This window comes from Rhinolophus sinicus, linkage group LG03 (genome assembly GCF_036562045.2).
Source record: "Rhinolophus sinicus isolate RSC01 linkage group LG03, ASM3656204v1, whole genome shotgun sequence".
Classification (NCBI taxonomy): Eukaryota; Metazoa; Chordata; class Mammalia; order Chiroptera; family Rhinolophidae; genus Rhinolophus; species Rhinolophus sinicus.
Genome location: NC_133753.1, coordinates 47170677 through 47184986, shown reverse-complemented (window position 1 = coordinate 47184986; position 14310 = coordinate 47170677). Strand labels below are relative to the sequence as shown.

General features: G+C 39.0%; 1 protein-coding gene across 1 annotated transcript in view; it reads left to right on the top strand.

Moving 5' to 3' along the window:
• The window catches only part of RAB8B (RAB8B, member RAS oncogene family), a 59274-nt gene that overhangs the window by 40567 nt on the left and 4397 nt on the right, over positions 1 to 14310 (top strand). Inside the window, exons 2-7 of the mRNA XM_019755375.2 lie at positions 1176 to 1236; positions 3327 to 3387; positions 8608 to 8685; positions 9858 to 9947; positions 11307 to 11372; positions 13510 to 13560. Of these exons, the coding sequence (XP_019610934.1) occupies positions 1176 to 1236; positions 3327 to 3387; positions 8608 to 8685; positions 9858 to 9947; positions 11307 to 11372; positions 13510 to 13560 (407 nt within the window). The remainder of the gene's footprint in view (positions 1 to 1175; positions 1237 to 3326; positions 3388 to 8607; positions 8686 to 9857; positions 9948 to 11306; positions 11373 to 13509; positions 13561 to 14310) is intronic.

Below are 14310 nucleotides of genomic sequence, written 5' to 3'. Positions count from 1 at the left end.
AGGCCTAGTTATGAGTTGTTGTTGTTGTTTTTTTAAGTTCCCCAAGTAATTCTAAAGTGCAGCTAGGACTGAAAACCATTTTATTTATTTCAGCTCTAGCCAGTAAGATGCTAGGAACATTTATTAAAATGTACTTAAAATACTTGTTAACTGTGTAAAATAAATATACAGGCTCTTCATTCCCTGTATAGACGCGCGCGCGTGTGTGTGTGTGTGTGTGTGTGTGTGTGTGTGTGTGTGGTCTTAAAAAGCGATGATGTTTTATTGCTACCAGCAGGAGTGGCCTGCATGGGGTGGTGGGTGCGCTGGGCGCAGGGGTGGTCTGGAGGCCAGCTCCCAGGGCTCCTCAGATGTACTTCTGGGAACGGGTAGAGGAGTCAGGCCAAGCTACCGCCACGCCGCAAATAAGATTAAGAAATTCTTGGAAATCTAGCTGCCCATCACAGTTGAGGTCCAGTTTCTTCATCATGTGGTCAAGGACACTGGGTTCCTTCTGGTTCTTTGTGAAGACAACCATGTGTGTATTCATGAAGCTTAGGAGCTCAGTCTCAGAAAGAGCACACTTGTTAGTGCCCTTTCCAGCATCTTTCTGGAAAACAGCCATCAGAGGCTGATGCACTGCTCAGTCTCTGTAGGGCTGGACGGTTTTGCATGTCGGAGTGGAGTAGGCACAGAGGCTGTGAGCCGGGAGCTAGATGGGTTTTTTGTTTGTTTGGTGTGTGTGTGTGTGTGTGTGTGTGTTTAGCCAGTTGCAGATTCTGAAGAAACAAATGGCAGGAGCTGGAGGAAGACATGTGAAGCGGTCCCACGGCCTTCTTTAGGGAAGGATGGGGCATGAGGGGTAGGACACTGTTTATGTGTATTTCAGGAAGTAGAAATGTAACATGTTCTCAATCTATTTAAATTATGTAAGTTTGAGGGATGTGATCCCTTTATGTCAAAATAATGAGGCATGTAATACATTGCGTTTAACATGTGTGGGAATTCTTTGCAGAGTAGTTAGCATTCCTTTCTTCAGCCTGTATTCAGAGGAAACATACCATTCACACCCTCTGTGGTGCTCACATTTTCCAGTGCGTTGGAGAGCTTTTATTTTCAATGGAAATCTTTGTCCTTTTCCTAATAAGACTTGGATTATATTTGAAGAAATTTAGCGTGTCTTTCTTTTTTGGCAGGAATTGATTTTAAAATCAGAACGATAGAACTAGATGGAAAGAAAATTAAGCTTCAGATATGGTAAGTAAAACACACACACGTGCACATGCAGAGTTTCTGCCTCAATCGGGAATTGAAAGTGGGAGTTGAAATGTGCATTGTGATACATTAGAGGTGTTCTGTGATATCTAAGACATCTTTTCTTTAGCAGAACCAAGGGGAAATGGGTATTTAAAGGTCTCCCCACGAAGAGTGGGAAGGTAAGGAATGATAGCAGTAACTCACAGTCAGAAGAGATCTGAGAACTCATTCTGCCAAACGCTCATGTTATAGGGGAAGAAACTGAATTCTAGCGTATAAATTACGTTTTCATTGCAGTTGCAGCTGTGAAATCCGATAAGGCAAAGTAGTCAAGTGGTAGGAACCCTGAACAGGAAGTGCAGATCTAGGTTCTGGCCCAGGCTCCCTCAGTGGAGGACAGGGGGCCAGCTGCCCCCCTTCTTAGTGCCTGCTTTCCCTCATTTGTCAATTCACTGGGTAGACTGCTGATATCTGAGTTCCCCTCCAGCTCTGAGATTTTATAATTGTTTTGCAGATTTCTTCTCATTAAATAAGAAAGTGAGGAACACTGGACTGGGAAATAAGGGAGAGAAAAGTCATGCCTTTCATCTGTCATGTTGCAATATGCAAGGCAAAGATTTCCTTAGGGTCACCCACTGTGACTGGTTAATTTCTGAAGAATTGATCAAACTACAATGAATAAGTATGGTTCTTCCAGATTTCCAAGTTGAATATTTTTGGCTTGAACCCAGAAACTCTCCATAGATTTTCTTTGAACCTCCTATAAGCTGGCTTAATTTCTTTTAATACAGGATTCGCCATGAAGACACATAGATTTGGAGCCTTGAGGAAGGTTTTCTATGATGTTTACTGATCTAATGTGTGATGACGACAACAGTAGACAAAGCTTAAAAGTTTAGAGCTACACAGACTATACAGGGGAAGTAGTAAAGTAATATGTATGAACATTTTTCTTAGGCTGTTTTTCCTCCTTGAATCTCAGAACAGGGATAGAAGTAGAACATTATATTGAAATTTGCTAGCCCTTCTTTTACAGAGGAGGAAACTAGCACTTATAGTGGTTAAGTCCATCTGAGGGCATATGTCTGGGTTAGTGATAAAGCTCAGACAACTACCCAAATCTCCTGGAATAGCGTGTCAGCTTCATGTATTAGCCCAGTGTAGTGGTTCCCAGTATACGGCGTTGGAAAATATTGTGAAGGTTACCACAGGCTGCCCTTTTCATTTATTGGTATTTAGTAAGAGGCCAAATATTTTAAAGATATAAAAAAGTTTGAAGGGTGATCAGCTAATTAGAATTTGATATAACATCACGGCACTACTTATGGGTACTCTCAGCAGCAAAATAGTCTCTATTTAGTCTTCATGACCTACATTTAGTGTGGTAGGGTTCTCCATCCAGCCTCGCTGCAGAACTGGTTCTAATGCAAGTAGCGTGTTAGAATCGAAATGCGGTTAGTCTCCTTAAAGGTGCTGGGCTTATATTTCCCCATCATTTCTTTACCTTGTACCAAACAAGTGCCCGGCACATGTATAGACATGTGTTGAACTCCAGGTTTTCATTTAATCACAGGTTCCGTAGCTATGAGTAAAAAAGTTCTTGAGGTGATCCATTGTAGTGTGCTCTGCTAGGCAGAATTTACACAGCAGTAAGTCTAGCCCAACTGCTTGCTTTGTACAGAAAGCAGACTTTCAGTCAAGTGAGCAAAATGCCTCCATCATTAGGCATTTATAAAAGGATTAGAACTGCCTCTAGGGGTCCAAGAACTTAGAACTATTCTCTGTTCTCTCCCACATGGGTTGGACTAAACCAGCACGCCAGTTCCTAGCAGGCCCTGGATTTTCCTGTTGCCGCTTTTATTACCAAGTCCAGGTTTTTCACCCGGGTCATTGTGAGCTCTTGACAGGCCCCCATGGCCACCACCGCCTCCAACTCACAGACACAAACAGGCTCCCTTTGTAGCTCATTCCCCTTCCCCCGGAAACATTTGTGAGCAGACCATAATTATATCTCCTGCAGCTTAGAGTCCCTCCTCAGTAATGCTGGTAATGATTTTTAAAACCACTTTCTCCTTTGTTTCGAATTTTAGGGACACAGCAGGTCAGGAAAGATTTCGAACCATCACGACAGCGTACTATAGAGGAGCCATGGTAAGTGTGTTTTGGGGCTTTATAACTCTTCAGGTGAAAGTAAAACATGAATATTCTTTTGTCAAGTTTATAGGACTCAAGCTGAAGTCTAGTACAATGGGGAAAATAGATTTTTTGATGTCAAAACTTAAGACATTTAAAGGGTTTCTTATGTTTTGTGTTTAGTAACCATATACTTTGCCATTGGTCTTCATAATATTAATCAGGTAATTAGCTTGTAGATGTTTTAGAACTCCTCACATATTCTGAGTGATTGTGGATTTTTGTGATTTCTCCTTTTATTAATACCTTTGCTAAATCTTAGCAAAGCACAAGCTCTGTACCTAAGTATTTATTTCTCGCACCCCCTCATCAGTTAGCCCTGCCACCGTCATTCCTGACCTCTCACCAGGTCCACAAGTTCCACTTGTAATGGCTCAGCCCTCCGGGGTCTCCTCCCCCAGCGTTCTGCCAGCGGGCTAGGAAGTAGCTGAATGATCGGTGACTCTCTGAGGCTTAGAATCTGGTGAATCTTGACTCTGAAGCCCTTCTTTGCCTGCACCCTGGCCCGATCCTTGTTAGCATAAGCTCACTTGGCTGTTTTCCATCCTAAGATGCTTCATCTATACACGCCATTTATATTGCGTGTTGGCTCAGAGCGGATTCTGTGTGGTGCTGGGAGTGCAGTGGTAAATAAGGCAGCTTAAAAGCAGAGCTGTACTGACCCGTGCCTAGAACATCAGGCCCAGACCAAGGCTTTATCTCTGGCTTTTAGGCCTAGTCCAAGCACAGTTGGAGCTTTGAATTATGATGAAACCCAGTGTGCTCAGAGTCTTGGAAGGCTGAGCAATTGAAATTATGAAGCTCAACCTAGTAGATTGTGGGGTACCAGCGGCCGTCAGTACCCAGCTTATTGCATAAAAGGCTTGTGCTCCTGGGAGTGGTGTCAGTGATAGATCTATAGGGGTGACAGCTGTCCCCTTGCCCTCAGGAAGATGTGACCTGAATCCACAGATCCTTTTATTACTACACTGCCCTCCCTTCTTCCTCCACTGCTACTCACCCTCTATTATTTGAGTACCAATAACTCATCCCCACAAAAATATTGGGGATTCCCTTTGAAAGCTGTATCACCTTGGCACTGTACTCCACTAAGCATTTTCTATGTATGGGTTCTCCATACGTTGCCCTACGATACCTGTAAGATTGTGAAAGGTCGTCATTTTAGAAACAGTTGTCAGCCCCTCTGTGTTGCTTAGACTGGAATCAAAGGCAAGGAACAAGTGTGTTTGTTTGGTGCTTATTTCCCCCAGGAAGGATTTTAGGGATAAGTAAGAGCATGTTAACAAGGATGATTTGGAATAGTTTACAGGTAACTTCAATTAGAGGCATCGTATAAACCTAGTCTTTCTCTAGACCAGTTTTTGGTTTCCCAGGAGTGATGCATTGAGACCGCTTGCATGCTTGTTTTCACTGGAGAGTGGGCAGGAACACTTAGAATGTGGAGCTCATTTCCTTTGGAATGAGGAAAGAGGTCACCGAAATGTGTTACTTAATTTAGATTTGAGGATTTTCTGTCTTTTTTCTTTATCTACTGTGTAGTCTTTCTTCACATTACTTCAAATAATTAGAAAGTGTTACTATTCTAAGTAGTAATGTCTTTCCATTTTGAAGGCAGAGGTTTTTGTCTCTTTTGTGCTGCTGTAATGCCAGCGCCTGAAACATAGTAGATGCTCAATAAATACTTGCTGAAAGGGTGAATCAGTGCAAAATTTCAGACCTGGAAACAATCTTAGGTCTCTTAAGAGGAAATTCTACTCTACTTAAGTCTTGGATCTTGCGGGTCATTTGTTCCAGTGGGATGTACGGCCATTGTATTCTCATTGGGTTAACAATGAGAATGGGGCGTGTTCTCATTTCAGCAAATGGTGGTTCTGGCAAATTTAGTTTGTTTGGTTCAGGTATGCAGCATGCTGATAAGCACTGTACTGAAGTTTGCCACCACGGCGGAGTCCTTTGGTCTATTTCAAACTATTTAGCAACATTTGCAGGCATAGCAATAACCCCGATGGACAGTCGGGCTTTGTGGGAAAAGAAGCATCATTGCATTATCAATATTTCTCATAGATGAACACTGTCCTAGACAAACTCTAAAGAAGCTGTTGTTATTTTAAATATATACCAGATATATAGAGTTTTAACTAGTATACTTGAGTTTGTATTCCCAACTGATTCATAATACCAGTTAGCTTACATTGGAAATAGTCAAGGGGTTCCTGCTACTGAAACCAAAGCTATAAATTAAAAATACCTGCCATTTATTAAGTCCAAGCTGTGTCCTGGGTTCTAGCTTAAATACTTTACACACAGTACCTCAGTAGATTCTCAAAAGAATCCAGTGTGGAAAATGTGCTGTCCTCGTTTTTCAAATGAGGAAATGGAGACGGAGAGGGATAAAATAACATCTCCCAGGTCAGTACATGGTGGAACCCGGGCTCGATGCCTCTGACTCCAGAGCCTGTGCTCTTAACCACTGACTGCCCTGTGTTCACAGCCCACCCTGATAGACACACAGCGGTAAGGATCAAGGTTGTCCCTGTAGCCTGAAGGGTCGTAGAGCTACGACAGTTTTTAGGTTAATGTTAGTATGACAGTCCGCATAAACACTTTGAATCAGGAATTATTCAGATTCCATTTCAAGTTGTTTTATTGTGGTAAAATATACATAACATAAAATATATCATTGAAGTGTACAGTTCTCCACTTTGATTTTTAAAAAGTTCTTTACACTGACAATTGTAAAATCTTTTTTACAGTGTAGCCAAAGTGAAACATTTGCATTTAAGACTGGGAGGAAGGAGGATAACAGAGAATATTATTTGTCACTTAAATGACAACATATATTTTTCTGGTTGTCGAAAGGTTACATGTAGTGTAAGAAATCATCCAATATCTCACCTCCCTGAGCTTCTGTTAACATTTTGTTATGTTTCCTGGATTTTTTAAATCCATGTGTACATGTGTGTTTTATATGATTTATAATTATTTACATTTATATTTTATATTTATTTACGAAGTTGGAAACCAGACCCTGAAGGACTTTGCCTACCATACTAAGGAATTTTCATTTAATTATGAGTGCAATGGAGAGGTACTAAAGGATTTTCAGTATTAAAGTGGTAACTCTGGTACCCTTATGGCGAGTGGATTAGAGGAGATTAAGAATGAAAGCAAGGGGGCCGGCCCAGTGGCTCAGGCGGTTGGAGCTCCGTGCTCCTAACTACGAAGGCTGCTGGTTTGATTCCCACACGGTTCAGTGGGCTCTCAACCACAAGGTTGCCGGTTCAACTCCTCGAGTCCTGCAAGGGATGGTGGGCTCCGCCCCCTGCAACTAAGATTGAACACAGCACCTTGAGCTGAGCTGCAGCTGAACTCCCAGATGGCTCAGTTGGTTGGAGCGCGTCCTCTCAACCACAGGTTGCCAGTTTGAGTCCCGCAAGGGATGGTGGGCTGTGCCCCCTACAACTAGAAATGGGAACTGGCTGCGCCCTCCACAACTAAGATTGAAAGGACAACAACTTGACTTGGAAAAAAGGCCTAGAAGTACACACTGTTCCCCAATAAAGTCCTGTTCCCCTCCCCCAATAAAATCTTTAAAAAAAAAAAAAAGAATGAAAGCAAGGAGAGCAATTAAAGACTGACAGTAATCCAGGTAAAGGCTGATTGATGAGAATATGAATAAGGCCATTCGTGGGGGGGTGTTTGGGGGGGTGAGATTCTGGAAATATTGACGTTATTGGGCCTACAGGACTTAGTGACCAACCGACCGACTGACTGACTGTGGAGGAAATTACTCCCAGGGGTCTGCTGGGGCTGTCTGACTGGATTGTCTTGTCCTTCATCAAAGTGAAAGTGCAAGAGGGAAGGGAAGACTTGGAGAGGAGGAAGACAACCTCTTGTTTTACTTAGTTGATTTTCAGTGACTCCCAAGGGACATCTGGGAACCGATGTCTAACAGTGGTCTCCAAGGCATACCTGACCACAGGCTGTCTCTTTGGCCTCATCTTGTGCTCTATTGGGTCTGTGCACGCTTGCCAAACTGACGTTCTTTCATTCAATACAGTGGGTTCTGACTGGGCCTTCCTAGTCAGCAAGATATTTATAACAGTCCTGCTATGTGCCAGGGACTATGGGCTTCCCCTCTTCACTTCAGCCTCAGCTCTTTTGCCCAGTTCAGGTCTGTTTAGTCCCCGGGCCTTGGCTTTATGTCATTTTCTCAGGGAAGCCTTCCCCGACCACCCCAGGCCCTCAGCCAGATGAGTTAGCATTTGTACTCAGAGCTCCCGTGCTTCTTCATAGCAGTTGTCAAAATTATAATTAATTGTATAATTATTGGTTCATTGTTTTCTTTGCTAGCCATCCATGAGAGGAAGGGGTCTTGTCTGTCTTCTGGTTAACTATATTGTCTATCTTCTGGTTCACTTCTTGTCCACTACTGGTAGTACTTAGTATATATAGTATCAGGCACATAGTAGGTGCTCACTAAATATGTGTTGAATGGCTAGATGGGTGGGTGGATCTAGCACTTAATACAGCAGTGTGGTCTGGTGATAAAGATTTTAGAATAGTTAGCATACAGGTGTCAGTTGAAACATTTAGAAGATAAACCCTATAAAAATATGATGGCAATGCCTTTAATTAAACTTGTATAACAAATGCATTATATTTTAAGTGTCTGTGATTTATTTAGACAGATAGTGACATTTTGATCAGCCCACATAAAAAAAAATAATTTTAAAGCAGTATAATTACAATCTTAGTATACGAATAAGAAGCAGGATAATTTCTACTTGGAATAAACACATGCACAACAGAAGTGATTGCCTCTTACTCTCAGTGTTATCTCTGTTTTAACCTAAACACGCTTTCAGCTCCAGTTGGTGCCGATTCTTATCATGTGAGGTCAGGTAGAGAGGGTGTATCACCTTTACCGTAATTACTAATTCATTAAAGGTTAACAGTGAAAATGTTAACAGAGTATTCATTTACATGGCGAGACAATGGAAGAATTTATTTTTTGCTTCTTTGTAGTTTAAAATGTTGTTATGAATCCTTTTTATAAAGAAAAAAAAATGCAGGACAAATCAAAGGTTTCCGAAAGGGAGGAGTACATTTACATTATATTTTATAACTTTAAATATATAAAGTACTAAATAAAGATCTCTTTTTTCTCTCCTGTAGGGAATTATGCTGGTCTATGACATCACAAATGAAAAGTCCTTTGACAATATTAAAAATTGGATCAGAAACATTGAAGAGGTATATATGGCAAGAGAATGATGATACCTGCTGGGTGCTTGTACAGGGCTCCTTCTGTCTCTCAAAGAGGCAGCTGAGCTGCTAAGAAGTAGGGCACGGGCAGGGCAGGCCCTCACTGAGGAGTCCCGGGACAGCGAGGTCTCCTGTCTGCCCTGCTGTACTTGGGTGGGTGGGCGGGGCTAGACAGCAGCAGTTTCACGGAATTTTAAACGTGGGCCCCATTTTGGAAATCATTTAATCCAAGTTCCCATTTTACACATGAGAAAACTGAAGCCAGAAAGAAGCGACTAGCCTGTACTCATATAGCCTTTAAAAAGCAGAGCCAAGATTAAAACATCTGATTTCCATGTTCTATCCATTCCACCATTCTGTTTGGCAAAAATGTGTCTTTCTTCAAACAAACTTAATCATTTTGCCCTTCTAACATTTTCTGCATCTTAGATATTAGGTTGGTGCAAAAGTAATTGCAGTTTTACTATATTTGAAATTTGGTTTAATTCCAGATTGATTGGTATTAAGATTTTTGTGTGTGTGTCCTTGACATTTTAGAAAGAAAGCTGACTCAGAAATAATTTTGTACACGTTTATATTAGCTAACATGCATTTATTTTTTAAGTAGTTCACAATCCAGAATACTTTCCCCACTGGCTCACTCGGTACCACGTTTTTTTCTTTCTTTGACCCAAACTAATATTTGGAAGTCATTAGATAACCATGTTTTATTTCTGTTTGTTCATGTATAAAACAAAGACATGAGAATGACTGAAAACCTTTGGGAAAAAGTTTGCGTAGCCTGTTACGCTGTAGCTTTTCCCCTCCTATCTTTTAAATTTTTCTCTGAGTCATGCTTTGTGTTGAGTGAAAGATTATGTTTTATTATTAAATTCATGGATATGTTTCTAACAGGTTAGGATTTGTCTATTGAATAACTGCGTTTTTCTCAGGCAGTTTTTTTTCTTTTTAATTCAAGTTTATTGGGGTGAAAATTATTAGCAAAGTTACATAGATTTAAGATGTACAATTCTGTAATACATCATCTATATATCACATTGTGTGTTCATCACCCAGAGTCAGTTCTCCTTCCATCACCATATATTTGATCCCCTTTACCCTCATCTAGCATCCCCGTACTACCTTACCAGTTTTTATAACATACTGTTTTCTCCCTGCAGCATGCCTCTTCAGATGTTGAAAGAATGATCCTGGGTAACAAATGTGATATGAATGACAAACGACAAGTGTCAAAAGAAAGAGGGGAGAAGGTAAATTTTAACTGAATGCATAAAAATTGGAATCTACTCACATTAAGCATTAATTTTCTTAATGTAATTATTGATTTAAGTTTTTTAAATGTCTGTATTTTAATCCTTTAAAAAATGACAAAGAGATGTAATCCTTACTTGAATGGTATGAATTAGTATTCGAGATCCAACTCTATAGACTGTGTAGTCATGACTCATTCCTAAAGAATTTGCTGTTTTCTGGGAGATACAAATTTGTTCTTTCTCAGATTCCTGCAGCTTAGAGTTCAGGCTATGTTTTCCATATTCGTGTAAAAATACCCAGTTTTGAAGTTAAAGTAATTTATTCTCTGAAAAAAACTAATAGCGAGTGAAGTTCAACAGTAATCATTTTCCAATTCATTATTTTTTCCTAAGAATATTGTACAACACATTAGATTTAGGTCATTATGGATAAACTTGTGACTTGTAACTCATCGAGACATGGATGTCATTTATAGGTCATTTATAAGCATTTCTCTATTTTGTGTCCTGCAAAGCAGAAGAGTTTATTATATGTACATATTTACTTCTATGACATTTAAACTGACTTAGAGGCTTCAATTTTTTTTTAAGTTTATTGGGGTGACAATTGTTAGTAAAGACACATAGATTTCTGTATTACATCATCTATAAATCCCATTGTGTGTTCACCACCCAGAGTCAGTTCTCCTTCCATCACCATATATTTGAGAGGCTTCAATTTTTAACTCTTGGAATTTTGCTTTAGCCTTTCTTTTTTTTCAGTGATATATGCAAAATGCATTTCGGTTTTCAATCTGACTGCAAATGTTTTTCCCCTAAAAGCATTCTCTTAATCTTGGTGTTATAAATGAACTGGGAACTCTTTGGGAGTAGATCGAAATACAGAAGAGTTCACATTTGTCACAATCAATAGAAACCAAAGCAATGAATACTTAGTATGTTAAGCTTTTGTTCTATTAAGCTCCGATTTATTAAAAAATAATGAAAAGTCAATAAAGTAAGTGTTGGAGAATTGTACTTTCAGAGCAGATAAAAGGAGGAACGAATCCAAATTAATGGTAGGGGTGAGTGTCTCAGTTTTTCTTCTAAATATACTAGAGAACTAAAAGTATAATAGAAAAAAAAAAAAGAGAGGTACTTAGATTGTTTTGTGTGTAAGTGATACCGTGTTACTTATGGTGATTATGTTAGACGTCTAAATTTCAAACTCAATAGAAGAAAGCAAAGAGATTTGAGAACTACAGGACTTTTGAACTAGATATTCTACTTTTGGGGCTTTGTAAAACCTGGACAATATAAATGCTTTATACGTTCAAGAAACTTACACTGAATTTAAATGTTTCTTTTGCCTTTCAGTTAGCAATTGACTATGGGATTAAATTCTTGGAGACAAGTGCAAAATCCAGTACAAATGTAGAAGAGGTAAGAAAGAAATGTTTGGGGATTTGTCATATAGTAGCACTAGTGCTTATTTAGGTGCCTGTGTTCAAGCCGTGTCAAAGCCTTGATTTTTTCTGACTTAGTGAGTGCCTTGTGTAAGCTCCACCTCCATTACGTGAACCTCTGTGTTTCTGACTTTTATGTGGACCCTGGTTGTTGAATTTCCAGCCCCCAGCTTCCACATGGGGTATATTAGATCAGTCAATTAAGATTCACTAAACAGAAGATACAAATTTAGTTTAAGTTCAGTTCTGCCCTTTGTTTGGGAAACTGGAAATCCTGCACTAGCCGACCAAACACAGTGTCCTCTGCTCATTTATCATCGTTCACATCCTGTAGCAAGAGACTCTTAATTATTTTCATGTCTGTATTCTCTCAAGAGAGAATTAAACTGTTAGCTTATTGAACAGATTCCCTAGGTATTCACGTGTGAAGTAGATTGGCATGATACATTGTAACCCAATGGCATTTAGTAGAAATAAGAAAGTGTATTTATCAGAGAGTAGTTTAATAAATGTTCAGTAAGTTAACTGATAAAGAAAACCAAGTCATCTAAAGTCTTTTAATAGCAGATTTTCTTTACGAAGGGCAGAATTATTGATAATATTTTTTTAGAAACATTTTGAAAACTGATCATAAAAATAATGCATGTAATATGTGCTAATACACGTTATTCACTTAACAATAATACTGATGGTTTCATAAACATTTACTTTCTTAGGCTACTCACTGTTCACCATATCATCATGGCTAAAAATTGAGACTTAAATGATTTTACTGGCTAACGGACACTGATCAGAACTTTTTATTTGTTTTAAATAACTAAAACTCGTTTTTTTCAGGTTAGCTAATGGGTGTTAAGAAACAGGAAGCCTCTACTGATTTATTTATACAGCATAGATAAGCAGCAAAATGCTTCCTTCTGCTTGCCACAAAAGGATTTCCTTCCATCAGAAAGCGGGGAGCCTCTTAAGTCAGCTTTAATGGTGAGGATAGGAGAACAGCTTGCTCACTGAGATGGCCTGCACAGGGTTGCTCCCACAGAACGAACTTGGTGACTGGCTTAGTGGAGACGGCTTAGTCTCTGTTGGTACCTCTACCCCGATCACACCTGTGGCTTAGAAATAGCGTTGAGTTAGGGCAGTAGAGTTGTCCGAGCTGCTTATTCTGGCCCAGCATTCTGCAGAAGTTAGCAATTTTCTCAGAGCTTTACCTTAGTGTGGTTAGCCTCATGAAAACTGGGATGGGCTTATTTAGAAACTTAGACTCACAGGTGACCAGTGTGACAAGACACCGACAGTGAGTGAGAATAGTAGTTACTGTATTGTTTCTGTTTGATTTCATTGGAAAGCATCCTTTTGCTGCACATTTTTGGGGCATCAGGCATGGCTGGGAACAAAGAGATTGACATGACAGTGGGCTTAGCCTGGAAACAACTGAAGACGCCGTAAGAGTCTTGGCTCTATAGAAACAAAGGGATGATAGGTTTAAAAAAGGTCTGGTTTTGGTCAAGAGACACTAAGCATAAAATGTCACTGAGATTAATCAGATTTGTCCTGCTTGTATTTGATCTGATTTCCACAGTGGGGGATCTAACTGAGCTGTAGGAACTGTCGGGAAAGCAATTTGAAAGAGAGGACATTGGAAATAAAAGGCAGAGATTTTGTAAAAAACAGGTTTTCGAGCTATAGGATAATACGTATTGACTCATTCACTCATTAAGCAGATATTCGGCATCTCCTAGACTAGGCACTGTGTCACCCTTTGAGGATGCAGGGGTGGCTCAAACAGAGCCTCTGCCTTCCCTGTGCTCTCTGTATACTGAGGAAGCCACCCATAACTCAGCAAGTGTCATATCAGGAGCTTGTGCCAGATGGTATGTGCAGAAAATATTTGATGAATGAATGAATGGCAGTTTAATAACACTGGAAATGTTTATGATATAATTGAAAAACAAGATACAATATTCATGTGTATACCATGATTACAGTTATGCTCTTTTCTTAATTAAAAATCTTGATATGTTTATATTTTATAATGAAATAATGAAAACAGTGTACATTTCTATTTTAAAATATATTGTAAATATATAATAATGAAATTCTTGATTTACCTTTAGGCATTTTTTACACTTGCACGAGATATAATGACAAAGCTCAACAGAAAAATGGTTTGTATCATTTATAATTTTTATTACCATTATGCTATTTTAAATTTTGTTTTATTTATATTGTTTATTTGATTACAAGGATAGGCCTGATGATAATATATTCACATTAACTCTTTTTTTTTTCCTGACTGACATATTCACCTGGTTGAACTTTGATTCTTATTTCTGTTTCTTCGGGTATCTTATTTATGAACAGCAGCTATTTCAGTTTTTTCATCTGGTTCTTTAAGTGGACCTTAATTAAATTTTGATCTGAATAATTAAAACAATAATTGCACACATTAAATTTTTACCATAAATTATCTAGTTGAGTTTTCATGTGACATATTTATGTCTATATAAAATTATGATCTTGAAGTTGTTATGTTTGCCTAAATTTGAAATGATTTCAGTGATGAATCATTAGGACAACCTTGAAAGTTTATTTTAACCTGCATTCTGAATATAATTGCAAACTTCGTTACCTACTCTTCTTACCTCTAACAAGAGCATTGCCTATACCAATATGCATCATTATCCTTGAAACTTGATGCTCCCTTGGCTATAATTTCTTTGAACTGGAAACAGGAGCTTCCTAACCAACATATTACTCATCTGAAAGGTGCTGCCCTAAAAACATTTTTCTCATTTTAATCTGCCATTTCCAAAGAAACCTAGAACATAAGAGCTTAACTGGTTCCTTTTCTAATAAAATACTCTGTTGAATCCACATCTATGGTATGGTTTGATATTTTTATTTTTTAGATAATT